A 16,457-nucleotide genomic window follows, 5' to 3' on the forward strand; every position below is an offset into this window, starting at 1 on the left:
TGTTTTATCGGATTTCGGCACTCTGCGAACGAAGTTATAAATCAGAAATCGAAACGAAATAGTTATTCGCCAGAACGTAAATCATTTTCGTACTCATTAAACGTTTAAGAGTGCAAATAGTGATGATCTCATACAGATCATTGGAAAACCGATGATTGTCATTTGCATTTGCGAGTTTCAGCAGTTAAATTGTTCACATTTTATTGTTTATACAACTGATTTTTAGTTTGTAGATAGTGAGTATCAAAAGAATTCCCTGATGAGGCTACAAAAAACAATGAGAATTATAAATAAACACCGAGCACTTCTGGGTGCGATTGATGAGCTGCAAGCGAAATGATGAGGATGTAGATCAGATCGGGAGGCGAAGGCAGGCAAATCATAATAATTGCCTATATTTATTTATATGCGCCATTTGTTTATTTTTATACATTTTCTCAGTGATGTCACAGGCGACTGCAAGTGGCAGTCAGAAACAAGTTGTTTCGCCGTTTTGAGTATTGCGTGTCGTATCATTAACAGTATTAAGAGTGAGGTGGATTGTATGAATTGTATGGATCGTTGGCTGGCTGCAGAGCGGAGATCTCTCGGGGATCTGGGGGATCTGGGGGATGTGGGGCTGGGAATCCGTAACAGCTGGCTCACGTCTGCTTCTCATGACAACGACAACGCCGATGGCGTGCGACCTTTCCATGATAGATTCATTTGTTTTGACGTCTGTGAAGCGTGTGATTTCGCTGGCGGAAAGTGGAAGGAAGTGTTGGTTATTTCTTAAATATGGTACACAAATATTTCCCTAATTAGAAGCAGTGGGAAATTGTGATAAAAATAATACCCGAATCACTGGTTACATCAAAGTGAAGGTGTGTTGCTCTTTAATGTGACTAATTTCCGCAAAAGTATCTATACCTTTATGATTCAATAAAGCAATTTTATAATTATTCTCGATTTATTTATCTCTCCATTTTATTTAACCTTTTATTAATTAGTCCAAAACTACGAATAACAAAAATAGCTTATCAAGCTAGGCACAAGAAAACGTTCAACGAATTGCGCTTTTTGACAACAATAATACAGGAATATATACAACTGAATTAACCAGCTACACTTATAGTTCAATATTTGGTTACTTAGCATTCAAATCGAAAGACTTTCGACTCCATGTGCCAAAGACAATGAGCAGGAATTTGAAACAATTTCGAATATTGACTTGGCTCAGTGGCCCTCGACAATTGGCCGCCCCAGGCAGCTGCAGTTGGAATGGGATTGGGTTCCTTATGAGGATGGGATCGATCCGGAACTCCCGATTTCCGGTAACCGGGCACAGATGCTCTGCATGCGTGATGTTGGTTCCACTCCACTACAAGGCGCCATACCAAGTGGTCCTGTTGCTGGTCGTCTCCTCGTCGGGCTTTGGCATTGACCAGATGTTACCGATGCCACTATCCGAGCTAAAGCGATTGGAGTCGCGGTACAGCGAGAAACTGGGTGCCTTGCGATGCAGGTGGTCATTCTCGCGGGAGTAGCGCTCCTGCAGCTTCTGGCGCTCCTCGTTGGCATAGTTATTGATCATATCGCGGATCAGGTCCAGCCAGGCAGCAATCTGTATGGGATCCGCGGAGAATTCGCATTCCTGCTGCTTCCTGCGCTCGTAGTAGAGCGTAAAGGATTTGGTCTTGGCCGAGATGCCGATGTGCTCGCAGGGATAACGACCGTGGAAGAGCAGGTTCTTGCCCTTGATCTCCGTGTAGATGATGCACTTGTCGAATATGAAGACCTTGGAGCGATAGCTGCGCTTCAGCTTGAGATCGAGCACCTGGAACTCGTTCACCTTCCGGAATTTGCCCTGATAGTAGACGTTGAACTGCGAGTGGAGTGGGTTAGTTAGAAAAGTCGAATGAGGTAAGCCCTATAGGTAATATCTACCTCATGGCAATCCACAATGTCGTTGATGATCTCCGATTCATTGGTGGTTGTCAGCAGGGAACGCAGGCGCTTCTCCAGGCGACAACAGGACTCGATCAGTGGCTTCATCACTATGTCACGGTTCTTGAAGAAGGTCTGTGAATAGTTGGGATAAAGGTTAGTTAACTATTTAAATGATACATTTGGCACTACTCACATTAATGAACTGCGTGAGCAGCAAAGGATAGCGTGCCATGCGCTGAATGGGCTGAACCAGGAAACTATTTATGCCCAACTTGTCATCGCGTTCCAGGCGGATACTCTAAGAAATTAAAATTATTATTAATTATATTAATTGAAATTGACGAGACTTGACTTACAGTGAAGTAGTTCTTGTAGAGATCGCACAGCTTGAGGGATTTTTGCTTGTTCATGGTGAAGATGACATATCCATAAAAGCAGTTATGCTAAAGATCAATACCTCGAGGTCAGTATTAATGTATTATAATATATATTCAAGAAACTCACATCTAGAAAGTGCAGGAACTCGTCGAACAAACGCTTCAGATCGCGTCTGTTGCGCTGCAGCATGGGTAGGAACTCATCGCGATGGAACTCGGCGATCTGCTCGATGTTTCCAAACAGATCGTACTTCTTACCCCGGAGTCCCAGGGGAAGATCCTTGCGCTGGAAGATGTTGCCGTAGTTCTCGATGCCCGTGTACAGGTTGTTCACGTAGGCCTCCTCCGTCTTGATCAGCTCCTCCAGAATGGGATGCACGCACTTGTCGCTCTTATCGCGCAGCTCGATCTCAACCTCCTCCTCCCTGCCACAAAAAATTAACAATATAATATATAATATATTATTAGAGAATATTAGGGAATACTCACTCATCTCTAGGTTGGTAGACCGAGTGAAACTTGCCCACCACATGCTCGTTGGTGGTCCCAATGATTTCAGTCTTTCGCCTCGGCGTAGAACGATAGTTTCTGTGATAGTAGAGGGATTGTGATTCTGGTTAATAAAAACACTTGCTATCTGCAGCTTAATGACATTAACCCCACAGACAGCAGCAAAAACAAGTGCAGCAGTGATAGCAGTTTAGATAAACCCCCCGGAGACATCGGGTGAGTCAGTGGTAGGAGCTCTAGTGATAAGACCAGTGGCAACCTTTAAGCAGCTAAAAACAGGCCTAGATAATAGATAACAGAGCATACGTGTTTGCTCATGAGTCACAGAGCCCAATTTTCGGGGACTTCAGTCCGGTGGCTCGTGGGAATGACGACTGGCGTCTGTGTGAACTTTATTGGGTTCACCAAAGATCAACATGGACTCCTCCAGCGACTTGGCAATCCAGGTGACCACTATCAGAATGAAGTCAATTTGCGAGATAATGAACCAGGAGATCATTATTAGCAGACCCATGGCCAGTGCGGTCACAATGAAGCCGGTCATCTGGAAAAGGACTTTGCAAAGTTGGCAGTTAGTCCGTGCGATTTGGAGTTAGAATGGTACAAACCCCGGCCAGGACCCCATCCATATCCTCCACATTAAGGGAAGTGCTCGAGATGCGCCAGTGGAAGGAGGAGCTGCGTGCGGGACGAGCCACGTCCACGTCAACGTCGACGTCCTTGTCCTCCTCCGATCTGCCCTCCCTCAGAACTTCGGCCGTGTCATAGTCTATATGCCTCTGCGCCCCTTTGGGTTGATAGTTGTAAGATTCCTTTACCAGCTCATCATCATAGGAGGAGATGCTGTCGCGATCTAGGGAACGTGTGCGCAGCAATCTCACTTCCCTGCGAGAGGATCGTGAACTGGAGCGCGGCCCAGTGCTGGCTGATCTCACGGAGCGCTGCGATTTGGGTGCACTGACCGCACTCCCGGCACTTCCGGCATCCGTTTGGGTGTCATAGCCATCCACGCGTCTCCTAGCCGGCACTTCTGGTGGCACCTTCTTTTTCTTTTTACGCGGCGGAAACGGATCATCACGGGTGTCCGTGCCCGTGGACACTCCAACGGGCGCCTCATAAACTATGGTGCGTTGCTCGCGCTCCTGCAGAACCTCCTCGGAGCTTTGGCGCTCGGGATCTAGACCGGGATCCGACTGCGAATAGCTACTCTCCCCGTCCTTCTTGGGCTCAGCCATGATCGAGGTGGAACTGCTTCAAGGCGCCCGGCTCCCAGGGATTCATTTTACGATTTTTGGCATAGTTCTCAAAACTAGAATAGTCTACGAAATGCCTGCTCAGCTTGGCAGCTGTCTATCCACCGTTTGTGAGTTTAATTTTTTTTTGGCAGTTTCACTGACGAACCGGTCGCCGAAAAGTGCTCCAAAATTCAATTAACACTTTGCCAACTAAGTTGCGACGGTGCGATTGCTGTATAAAGTTCACTTTTTTTATGGGCAAACTCGCATAATTTGATTTTGACACCGAAAAGGAAGCTGAACGACCGCGAAGTCTAGTTGGTCGAGATTGGAGGAAGGCCAACTGTGTCGTAGCTGTGGATTAGTATCTATAGGTATCCTGTCATTAAAGTATCGTACAATTTATAACTGCTGGCTAACAATTTATATTATCGTTCGTTTACCTAATCAATAGATGATAAAACGTTCAGTTGTAGCTATTTTACTCGGAGAAAGCAACTTTAAGTAAAGTCTATAGAAATACATGGAAGCAACTTTAAGTAAAGTCTATAGAAATACATGGAAGCAACTTTAAGTAAAGTCTATAAAAACACATAAACAAAACTGTTTGATTTAAAACTGTGATGTTTATTATACATCATAAATCTAGCTAAGAAAACCAGAGTTGTTAAGAAGAGTAATTGCTTTTACTTTCAAATAAAAAAAAACTATAGATCACAGGCTTCCAGTTTCCAAGTATTTATCTAATATACCACTATATAATTTATAGCTGCCACATTAAAACATTTGAGCCAGTTTCCTTTCTGGAGAACTTTTTCCATAACGCACCCGTGCAAAGTATTTCCAAAACAATTAGCGATATAACACTGCTGCACCCGTTAGTTGTGCGCAATCTAAAGTTTTCATAAAGCCACCCGCACTGATAAGGCTTATCGTTATCTATTTACTTACCTGGGGAAATCGTTGCGCATTTTTAGCGGCAATGTGGGCGCTTCCTTGGACTGATCTGCGCTAATGGATCGCTGCACCTGCTGCTGGTTGACCTTTGAATCGTCCACCTCCGCACTGGGTACGACCTCCGAAACGGTATCCACAATTGAGTATTCCTCAGCGGCGGCATGGGTATCCGTTTCAAAGTCGGATATCTGATCCACCTCGTCCTCGGAGCGCACCTCATGGATGCCACCTTGGATACTGGGTATGCTGCTGCTGCTGCGACTGCTGCGTGTGCTGCCCAGCCCCGGGAGGCGTATGCGACGCGGGGGCGTGGCTGGTGGCGTGTGATGATCCCCTGATTGATCCTCGAACGATGGATGACGACGGTTCTCCAGCAATTTGAGACTGTGCCGCTCCTGCTTCGTGAAGCAAATGTTTGTCTTGAACGCTTCGAAGCGGTGCACCTTCTGTCGCACATCCAGCAGGGCGGGATCTGGGCTTTGGGGCGACATGGGAGACTCCGGTGTGGACGACATGCCCAAGCCACCAGCGTTCTCCGCCTCGTGCATCTTGAGCAGCGAGCGGCGACGGAAGGCACTTTGCGTATCGGAATTCACGGAGTACGAGAGCTGAATCAAGCTGGAGCTGCTGCTCACGGAACTGGCGCAACTGGCGGGCCGTGCGACGTCGTGGCACTCCAGATTGCTACTGACGAGCGTGCTGCTATGCCGCTCCTGCTCCGCCGCCTGGTGGCTGATCCGGCGGCGCGAGTTGCGCTTGTTGAAGTTGCGGTTGCTGAGATTGCGCTCCCGGCGGAAGGGCAGCGGACTGAGATCGTCGTCCGCCATTTTTCGTGGGGGTGGTCTTGCGATAAGCCTTATCAATGGGTTGGGGCTCACCTTCTGGGAATCGCTTTCTCTCTCTCTCTCTCTGTCTTGGAGTTCTCACTGCGACATTGTCGCCGAGCGAGTTTGGGTTCTCAGTGCTCCACGCCGCTCCAGTTGAATTAATTGTTTACGCCCAGCTATTTACTTTTGGTTTTTGTCAGCACCAAGTGTATATAATGTTTATCTTATGCCGTATACTCAATGTGTTTGTTTTAACCTTTTTTTTTTTTGGCGTTGAAACACGTACTCGTATCTTTCTGTTTGTGTTGGCGTCAACTGTTGCGCTTTTTAGCCTGACTTCTGATACTTTTTCGTCACTTTATTGCGCTGCGAAACAGAAATTTATAATTAAAGCGATTTATCGTCAAAGCCTTATAAATAACGAGTGTACAACTAATTAGACATGTAGGGGAATAAGTGCCGACGTATTGCGAATGCAAATATGAACAAGGGACTTAATCATTGGCGACTAGGAAATCCGGAGAGTAACCCTGAACACAACGCTAGCATAGGAAGCAATCACAAATTTAACGGATTTTAAAAACAATTAAGAAATTTGAAACAACTTCTTCTCTGTGTAAATATATTTAATTAAAAACCAAAGTAAATAACATGATTTTTTTATAATTGAAATATCTGCACAGATAAGATGCTTAAATTTTGGCATAGAATTTATCTGCGAGATACGAAAGATTTATTTTTGTGACAAATGACGTCAAGTTGTCGGAGGTTCGTGACAACGAGAGAAAGAGAGAGCAGTCAAGCGGGAAAGGGAGGCACTCTGTGTGTAGTTAATTAAGTGTGACGTTTGGTTTGCTCTTTCTGCTGCTTTTTATTTGAGCAAAAAAACTACACAAAACTACTAATATAAAAAAAAACAAGTACAAAGCACTCGAAACCGCAAATGAGGCACAACAAAAAGCAAATAAAGAGTGAACGGCTTGATAGAGGAGGAAGTACGAAGTTCCCCCGAACAAAAGAAAGTAGAAAAAGTCGCACAAATGCAGCACTTCGATTCCGGAATAGCTCCTCATTTGCATGTCTCCATTTCAACAGACCTACGATGTTAGATATGCAGACGTATAAAAAGCAGTGATAATATCTAAGAACAAGTTGAAACAATTCATTCAATATAACTCATATTGGGATAAATTTCATTGCATCCACTCTTATCAAACGGATGCCAGAAATCACCAAATATCGCTTGTATGCCCCAGTTAGATAAGTTCTAATACAAAATACTATAACTCTCGCAGATATACGCACAAATCCATATCTTATCGGTGGCCCAATATTTGTGTAGAAGTTATAAAACTGTTTTATTGCTGCAATCGCAAGTGCAGTTCCACCTACAGGGTTTTGCCCTAAACTACAAAAAGCACCCGTGTTATCTAAAGTGATTCACCGAATGCTTTTTGGCATTATTTTGTTATTTCATTTATTAGTGTATAGGCACCGATAAAGGATTAATTTGCTTATGAAACTTCGAGTGTCTTCGGGGGGATTTTTCAATCGTTATTAATAGATCGCAAACTGGTTATAGCCGCCTAATTGGGCATTTAGCGTCGTCACATGCAAGTTCAGTTCCATTGTGTTTGACTTTGGCTACCTTTTACCCCCAGTGCAACGAAGGGTATATTGCTTAGGTGCTACACTTGTACAACAATCTCTACATGGAGGTGTTCCTAATACTTTTTCAGTTGGGGGATCAACACTACTTTTTCCTTATAAACGATCGGGAAATTTTCTGTCGATCATATTCTGATTCACCCTGCTATCTTTACCCATTCCCCACTCCTTATCACCGTTTGCAGTATTTGAATGGGTTTTAAAGCCACTTCTAGGCATTTTTATGGCAATCATAAACGGCATTCATATCAAACTACGTTACTCAAATCGATTTTATGGTAGAATGGCTAGCAAATAGATAGCTGGAAGCCTTGAATTAAGGCACATTTTGGATGATACGATTTTCGCCCATCAGCGAAGTCAGCTAACAAAACAGAGTTTGTGTGTTTAGTCAGCTGATTACAAAGATAAAGGCACACAGAATGCTTTAATGGCTTAAAGTGGGGAAAACCGCTCGTTACCGACACGACTCAGTACGAGTTTGAAGCAAAACAGCTTTACAGCCAGCACAGCACACTGATTCGGGCGAAAAGTGACAATTTTTTTCGTTTATTTACACAATTAAAATTAGAGTTTGATTTTCAGGTTTTGGCACAGTTCATAATTTGTGGGCACGTGTTAATGAGACAGCTTTGTAAGCGCGTGCAGACGTTTCGTGTTTGATTTCCTCACTAGCTGCCATTTGAGTTCACTTGCCAATATTTCGGCGCTTACATTGTTCGCTATTTATCGGTCTTTTGAGTCGCTTTAAGGTCACGGCTCACGCTGCGTATACGCAATGTGGGCTTGAAGCGATCGCCCAATTGGACTGACCGACTCGCGCAACGTTCGCTCACCTGCGCATTTGAATTCGCACTGAAGGTGGAATTGGCAGTGCAGCAAGTGCGAATTGAGAATTATCGCCTCTCCCGATCTCTCCGCCTCTCTCTTTCTATATCTTTTCCCGCTCCCGCTCCCGCTCCCGCTCCCACCCGTCTGGTTTTAACTGTTCGCCCGCCGAGTGTTAGTTATAATTTTTTTATGCGCTCGCTTTTTTATTATTTCTTATTTAGATTGCTCTCGCCGACTCAACGGTTCCGTTCTGTGTCGCATTTTCCACAGCAAATTATTGTCATAATTCCGCCGCTCATTCCTCGCTTTTTTCTGCTTTTTTACTTACTTCTGGAGTGCAATTGCAGGCGGCATAAATTCTTAATTAGTGCAGGCCACACAGCAAATAATTTTATTTAATTGCAGCCATGCTCATGGCCATATACTAATAAACTTTTTAATGTTTTGCAGACTAAGTGAAGTCTTAGCACCTTGCTTAAAATTCTATATCTAATTATTTTTTAGCTTAATATGTTAAATTTTTGTCTGTGCATTAAACTTATTGGTCTTCGCCAAGAAAGAAACGAAAAGGAATGCGGAGAAAATTCGCACACAACCAGGCAGTCTGGCATTCTGGCAGTCCTACTTCAAAATCGAAAACGAATCGAAAATTTCCCTGACTGGCGAGCGAGCGTACTTTTCATGCCCCATTGGAGTTTGGAGTTTTTCCGGTGAGTTCACTGTGATTTGTCATATGTCTTTCAACGGTTTCACTCGATTATGCAGTCGTCAGCGTGTTTGAAATGTCTGTCTTATCGCGAACGATTGTCATATCTTATCAATCGAGGTCTACTCGAAACCGCCAACGCAAAACGAAGAGCTAAATACACGCCGTCGCATTAAAGGCCACAAATCTGTCATTTTCTGTGGATTTTGGCGTAATTCTCCGCGATTTCTGGGCTCGGTTTTCTTGGGGGGGCTTTGCTGTTTTCATACTTGCTCACCGATTTGCTTATCTTTGCACATTTTCGAACGTACGCCGCCCAGTTAACACAAAAACACACAAATAGTGGCCAAATCGCATGGAATGCTTCTCTTCCAGCTGTGGGAGTCCCATGGTTGCGAAAAACTGCTGAATTCGATTGCGTTTTATGGCAGTTATTTGGGTAGAACCGAAGATTGTGTAGGTACAATCTGCAAATTGTGGGAGTCCCATCGATTCTCAGTGAATAACACTTTTAATCAAGTTTTTTGATCATTTCAATTATAAAGCAGATTATTATGAGTGCTGGGTAAACAGCACAGTCATTATAAGCCAATGATAAGATATGAGTAAGGAGCTGTTTTATAACTTTACTAAGGTGTAAGTGTCTTTTTAATTTAATTTATGGTACCAGCATTTTAGATAGCTTAACTATATTTTGTACTGTATCTTAATTATCGCACCAGTTTTTTCAAAACTTAAGTTGACCATACCGAATTCGCCGCAATTCGATCCACCAATTGCTAGCCGAGCACACAACCTAATTTAGTGCGGTTCCTTACCAGCCTATTCAATATTCCGTTTCACAACCACATTTGGAGTTGCCAGACTAATAATTTCGAACATGTACGTTACAAGTTTAATTTGTCATTCAAACGTTTATATTCTAAAAGTTCAACTGCATAAAATAAGTTTAAATAAATAAGTTTTATTTTATTGTACTGTATAAACCAATGTTTATAATTTGAAATGACTTGATAACTACTTCTTAAGCTGTTTAAGAATATAATGACATACCACCCTGTTTATTAAAATCAAAACTCTTTTAATTCTCCAGTTTCAATATAATTTGTTTAAATTGATAAGCGTTAACAATTTTTGCGATAGCAGACAACCCTGCGAAGTGAACCTGATGCTTCCCACATAAGTAAACATCTTAGATGCACTCGAATTTCGTCGCCAGGCACCGACAGTCGGGATCGAACTAAGCAAAGTCCATATTGGGCGTTTCAAATTTCCTGGCTGCTTTAATTGCCGATTTCCCACAATCAGTTAGTGCTAACATAATTACTTTAATTACGAACTTATGCGCCGGAAATTCCTGCGAATGTGGGAGTATGGTAGGATAAACCTAATGAAAATAAGAGTAAGATGTAATTATGCAAAAGCAATTGGCCATAGAAATGTGTTTTAGCTACGAATAGTATAAATGTTTTCGCTTCGTCTCGCAAAAGCTTTATTTAGTTTTCGTTCTTTAAACTATCTTTTAAGTGGGCAGTAAACAAGCTTCATCCACTAAAAGCACAAACAAATATTTACTGCCTTTTTTTGCTACTATAATTGGTTTATTTCTGAGCTGAGAACCTCTCCCAAAGAGATCTATGTGCAGATTGAGAGATTTCAGGAACTGAGAGCTGCATGTTGTGGATGAAAGGTAATTGCCAAATTAGGAAGCCGAGCTTATTGGAATATTGCATTCCATCCAAGAAAAGACGGTAGGAAGAAGAACTGGAAACCTGCTTAAATATGTTAACTAATTCAATAACTGCGTTTTCTTTTCAACGCCCACTAGAACTAGAACGAGAGAGAGAGAGAGAGAGTCATACTAAAAACTAAATCGCTGTCTCTTTCCAGTTCACCGGCCGGCTTACACACACAGTCAAGCGCCACAAGCTCAGAAGAGAGCGTCTGTTTGGGGAGAGCGTCTGTTTGGGGAGAGCGGCAAGCGTATATAAGCAGCGTCGCTGGCAGAAGAAAGTCAGTTGCAGTGCAGTCGTCGTGGCGATCGGTTCAGTGAAAGCTTCCCATTGGCTGGAGAGAGAGAGTGAGCGTAGAGAGTAACGGAAAGAGAGTGCGAGTCATCCAAACCGAACGCTTTTCCTACACCCACGATTTAAGCGAACGCTTATTGGCGAGTTGAAGACCCGAGAGCCCCAGTGTCCAGCTGATTTAGTATTCTTTGTTGAGGTAAGCCAAGGAATCCCTGGAACAGCACCTCATTTCGTAGCACCTTAGTGATGTAATTACGCACCAAGTTTTACCCTTGCCAAAAAGTGGAAAACACTTTTGCGAACTTCGATGCCGAATGCTGTTCGTCTCGAATCGTTTCTAAAATTCTAAAATTACACACAATGGTGGTTTTTTGGCTTCGATTGATTTGGATTTGATTTTTGGGTCAATCGATTCGAAATCGAAAAGTTTTGAACTCGTTTCGCAGAATCGCAGTTCGCGCGGATTTCTCGCCCCGCTCGCAAGCAAATATGTGAAGGACAACGACGTTAACCGATCAACTAGAAGCCCTCTTCTTCTGCCTCTTCAGAGCCGATCAGATCGGAATTGAAATATAGAAACGACCATAGCACCTCCGTCGACTGTGGAGTGCGTGAACGTATTTCGAAGCGTGAGGTACTCGAACCGGAACCAACTTGAGTGCGGTGCATATTCGGGATCTTATCCAAACGCAGCCTTACATAACATAACTCCCCATTAATACCTCTTCGCAAAGGAATAATTGAAATCGAAGAAAATAATTATTTAGCATCAAACAAACAATCAGTTATGTATTTGAGCTGATAATGGAGTGTATGCCTGTGGGCTAGGGGTCCCAGACTTTCGTATTCCAGTGATAACCCCCCGATCGGCCAGTTCATCTGCAAAATATTGCCCATATGGGCCGGGTGCACGTGAATCGCTTCGGTGCCCATTGACGCACTTTGTGTGCCCCTTTTTGGGTCCTTGACCCCCGCTGTGATCCCTGCCCTTTCCCTTTCCCTTTCGCATTCCCATTCCCATGGATTGGATAATCGTGGCGTCATTATCTTTTCTAACCTTTTCCCACGATTACAGTGAAACCGTTTGCCTCGATTTTAGTGCCCAAGTGCCAGATCAAAGAGCCAAAATAGATCAGAAAATCGAAATTTAATTAAATCATGACACCGAAACACCGAGACAGACCAAATTAAATTCAATTGAAGCTGTCATGGCAACAAGTGCCAGCAAAAGCAAATTAAAAAAAAAGGGAGAGCACTACGGTGAAAACAGAAGATAACGCCGAAAAGTCGAATCGATTGTTGCAATTTGAGACTCTCCGAAAGCGAAAATTGCAGCGGAAGAGGCGGCCAATTGGCCATTACGAAAAGTAACGAAAAGGGGATGGGGTTGGTGAGGGGGGTGTTCCGAAGTCTTGGTGACTGACTGGGCGCCCTGCCAAAATCATGGCAAAGGCAGAGACACCATGATTCCTCAGCCAAGTCGAACGAAAACGGGTTTACGCTCTACATGGACCCTATATGTAGCGCATTGAATCGCTTTTCCAGCCAGGCAAAAAGTGTCGACGACAGTGGAAAATGGGGCGTTGTATGCTCCTCCGGTTCCTCCAGCAGCGCCAACGCCCCAGAAGATATTGATTCTGACTGTTGCGATTCGCGATTTGCGATTCAGCGGAGAAACATAAGGGGACCCAAAGTGGGCAGTCGGGCGGAGGAGTGGTGTCTCTTTCTTTGATATGCGTGGGTGTGTTGTCTGTGCGCCAATCGATGCACTTCCGCTGGGCTCTATAGGGAAATACTCTTGCATTTCAGTATATAGCTACCATATATATAGTGCAGTTTTATGGCAATTATATTTTCTGTCAACTTTTGCCTTGACTTCGCTTGATTTATTGCATTGTTCTTGAAGAACTACCTCATAAGACAGTCAACTAAATAGCTGGTGAACAAACATGGCTTTAAAACTAGTAGCTTTTATATAGAGTCTATGAGCTTACCCCCAACGGTTTTCATATCATTTGTTTACACTGCTAAAGAGTTATCATAGAGTGTTTGGGCACTTCTTATCTTGTATCTTGGAAATTATACGGCACCCTAACTTGTTCTTATCACTCACGCATATTCTGGCCTACTTGAGCTAGAAACGTGTGTTCGCGTTCGCGTTCGCCTTATCATAAAAACCAGGCTATCGACTGATTAACTGGGCTTAATCATCCAGCAAACGTAAACGAAAACTACGAAGGTTCTGGAAAACTATCAAAGCTATTTCGAAATGGCTTGAAATGCTTAACATTGCAACTTCTATTTTACTGCTAATATCGGAGTTTCCATTATATGTACATATATCTATTCTGATAGCCAAGAAAACTTAATGGCTTTAACTTTTGCTGTTATTTATTAATGAAGAATACCAAGTTATCAATGGTACTTCTCTGATAAGATCCTGCTAACACACATTGCTCTATTTTCCTTTTCAGGGAATTGCATTGAGAAAGCGCAGAGATGGCCGATGAAGCACAAGCACCACCAGCCGAGGGAGAGGCGCCACCACCCGCCGAGGGAGCCGAGGGTGCCGTCGAGGGCGGAGAGCCCGCTCCTCCAGCAGAGCCCGCCGAGCCCATCAAGCACAGCTACACGCTCTTCTACTTCAACGTGAAGGCGTTGGCCGAGCCCCTGCGCTACCTGTTCGCCTACGGCAACCAGGAGTACGAGGATGTGCGCGTCACCCGCGACGAGTGGCCAGCCCTGAAGCCAAGTGAGTGCCACAATCCATTGTCAAGTGGTCAACGGACTAATCATAATCGAAACCATTTCATTCAATAGCCATGCCAATGGGACAGATGCCCGTGCTGGAGGTGGACGGCAAGCGTGTGCACCAGAGCATCTCGATGGCCCGATTCTTGGCCAAGACCGTCGGCCTGTGCGGTGCCACTCCGTGGGAGGATCTGCAGATCGACATTGTCGTTGACACCATCAATGACTTCCGTCTAAGTAGCGAACAATGTGTGCCTCAGTTTCATGTTCAGTGTCCTTGATTAACTCTGGAATTTTTAATGTATAGAAATTGCAGTCGTCTCGTACGAACCGGAGGACGAGATTAAGGAGAAGAAGTTGGTCACCCTGAATGCGGAGGTCATTCCATTCTACCTGGAGAAGCTCGAGCAGACCGTCAAGGACAACGATGGTCACCTGGCTCTGGGCAAGGTTGGTGCTCCTCAAATGGGAACATACATCACTCTTTAATTTTGAATGAACCATACTAAAATCTCGCGATTTCTTTCACCCACAGCTGACCTGGGCCGACGTCTACTTCGCAGGCATCACCGACTACATGAACTACATGGTCAAGCGCGATCTGCTGGAACCCTACCCAGCTCTGCGCGGAGTCGTGGATGCCGTCAACGCTTTGGAACCGATCAAGGCCTGGATCGAGAAGCGCCCCGTCACCGAGGTCTAAGTTACCCGAACAGGACTTGGGAGGAGGGAATGCATTGCACACCACTCAGACACACCCGCACCGCAGAAATGCACACCACCCACATCTGTACACATTTTGTTCCTTTTTGCGGAGGATCCGAGAGGGCAGCGGACTTTCGCACGGGGTCATAGACGCGTAGGAGTTAAGCACGTATCACTATGAACAAATCGTATTTGTTCTTAATTTCTTGGTTATAATTCTCTTTGCATGGCGCTATATACATATTTCTATTGGGGTCCGGCAGCGGATCGCCGTTCGTTAGCTTCTTCTTAAATGATGAAAGATAATACTTATTGCACAGTTTATAATATTTTGGCTTACTTTTAGAACATACATTTAGCGCACCTATGCATACATTTGCTGTACCTATATTATACAAATACAAAAACTACGAGCGGTTCATCTTTTAGACGTATTCTGTTACAATTAATTCAATACGAAGAGCTCAACAAATATTTAAAACAACCACAGCTAAGGCTGAGCCACAATTACAAATTACAAATTTTTATTTTGTTTTTTTTTTATATAACACGCCATCGCGGCCCCAGGAATTTTCTTCGTCTCATCCAGTTTCCTCTTAAGTAACCATAAAAAAAAAGACTCACATCAATAGAACCGGTTTCTCTTAAAAAACAGACTCTTACTGCCAAATTTCAAATGCACATAATCACTTACATTATTACATACATATTATTTATTCAAATTTGTAATTGTATTTTTTTAAATATTTTCACAAAACACTTTTTAATAAACGTAACACCTAAAAAGGAATGAGCACTTTTTGAAAGCACGACATTTCGTTTTATTTAATTTTTATAAAATGTATTTTAAAAATACCATTTCATATTAACAATTTTTAAGTCACTTTGGACACTTCAAGCTTACGAGTATAAATGCACAGATGGCGAGTTTTGTTTCATAGTTTTACATCGTACGTTGCGATTAGTTGTGCTTCCAGTTGGGTGGACGCTTCTCAAAGAAGCTAGCAATGCCCTCTTTGGTGTCGCCCAGCTGAAAGTTCTCGCACATCTTCTCCTGCGCAGCAGTAAAGGCTTCTGCCTGGGACATGGCCAGCTGCTTGTAGTAGAACTCCTTTCCCAGAGAGATGACGGCCCGACTTTTGGCCTTGATGGCGTTGGTGATTTCCTCGATTTCCTTATCAAGTTCCTCTGCAGGAACAGCTTTGGTGACCATTCCCGATATGTAGGCTTCTTCACCGGTGACGGGAAGACCGGTCATTAGCATATAGGCGGATTTTGGACGCGACATAATGCGGGCAACCGCGACGCCGGGTGTGGAACAGAATACTCCGACGCCAGCCCTTAAAGTAGTAATAATAACATGAATAACTGCTTCCATAGAGGGTTTCTATCCTTACCCGGGAGTGGAGAACTTGCTGTTCTTGGTGCAGACTACCATGTCACATGAGACCACCAGTTGACAGCCTGCAGCAGCCGCATAGCCATTGACTTTTCCTAAAACCGGCACCGGTAGCCTCTGGATGTCGTTGATAACGTCGGTTAGCTTCTGAAACACACAAGCCTGTATCTTGGGGTCATTGTGCAGCTCCTTGAGATTGTGCCCTGCCGACCAGATCTTTCCTTGGGCCGTCAGGACCACGCATCTTAGATCCACATTGTCCTTGTCTTTCAGCAGGGCATCTTGAAGGGCACACATCATGTCCAGTGAGAGGGAGTTGAGAGTCTTTGGGTGATTCAGCGTTATCTCTCGCACGCCATTCTGCTCCTTGACCAGGACCAAATCACTGGGTCCATTACTGGCAAAGCGAAGAACCTGTGGCACGCAACCTGTTGCATATTTCGATATCCTTACAGAGTTGTTCAAAATACGCAACATTTTTATTTTGATTTCGCGGCCAGTGTTGGTAAATGCGCCGGACAAACAGCTGGGCATC

General features: G+C 44.0%; 3 protein-coding genes across 4 annotated transcripts; 1 reads left to right on the forward strand and 2 right to left on the reverse strand.

The window, feature by feature from the left end:
* Window positions 1-930: 930 nt before the first annotated feature.
* Window positions 931-8,362, reverse strand: LOC6531685 (rho guanine nucleotide exchange factor 25). Of its 2 annotated transcripts, XM_002092440.3 has the most exons (8): window positions 8,218-8,362; window positions 5,003-6,201; window positions 2,796-2,894; window positions 2,434-2,731; window positions 2,286-2,372; window positions 2,123-2,227; window positions 1,927-2,061; window positions 931-1,864 (listed from the first exon to the last, which is right to left on the reverse strand). In XM_002092440.3, exons 2-8 carry the CDS (start codon window positions 5,833-5,835, stop codon window positions 1,361-1,363), a joined length of 2,061 nt encoding a protein of 686 aa, XP_002092476.2. In that variant the 5' UTR covers window positions 5,836-6,201; window positions 8,218-8,362; the 3' UTR covers window positions 931-1,360. The 2 variants fall into 2 exon arrangements, with proteins under 2 accessions (XP_002092476.2, XP_015051483.1); XM_015195997.3 differs by lacking the exons at window positions 2,796-2,894; window positions 5,003-6,201; window positions 8,218-8,362 and adding an exon at window positions 3,839-4,169 and having other exon boundaries at window positions 2,434-2,727.
* A 2,687-nt stretch (window positions 8,363-11,049) lies between these two features.
* Window positions 11,050-14,741, forward strand: LOC6531686 (glutathione S-transferase S1). Its single transcript, XM_015195998.3, has 5 exons — window positions 11,050-11,263; window positions 13,542-13,819; window positions 13,888-14,055; window positions 14,126-14,268; window positions 14,354-14,741. Exons 2-5 carry the CDS (start codon window positions 13,567-13,569, stop codon window positions 14,519-14,521), a joined length of 732 nt encoding a protein of 243 aa, XP_015051484.1. The 5' UTR covers window positions 11,050-11,263; window positions 13,542-13,566; the 3' UTR covers window positions 14,522-14,741.
* LOC6531687 (enoyl-CoA hydratase domain-containing protein 3, mitochondrial) lies at window positions 14,730-16,447 on the reverse strand. Its single transcript, XM_002092442.4, has 2 exons — window positions 15,921-16,447; window positions 14,730-15,863 (listed from the first exon to the last, which is right to left on the reverse strand). Exons 1-2 carry the CDS (start codon window positions 16,397-16,399, stop codon window positions 15,485-15,487), a joined length of 858 nt encoding a protein of 285 aa, XP_002092478.3. The 5' UTR covers window positions 16,400-16,447; the 3' UTR covers window positions 14,730-15,484.
* Window positions 16,448-16,457: the final 10 nt, after the last annotated feature.

This window comes from Drosophila yakuba, chromosome 2R, assembly GCF_016746365.2.
Source record: "Drosophila yakuba strain Tai18E2 chromosome 2R, Prin_Dyak_Tai18E2_2.1, whole genome shotgun sequence".
NCBI classification, from domain to species: Eukaryota; Metazoa; Arthropoda; class Insecta; order Diptera; family Drosophilidae; genus Drosophila; species Drosophila yakuba.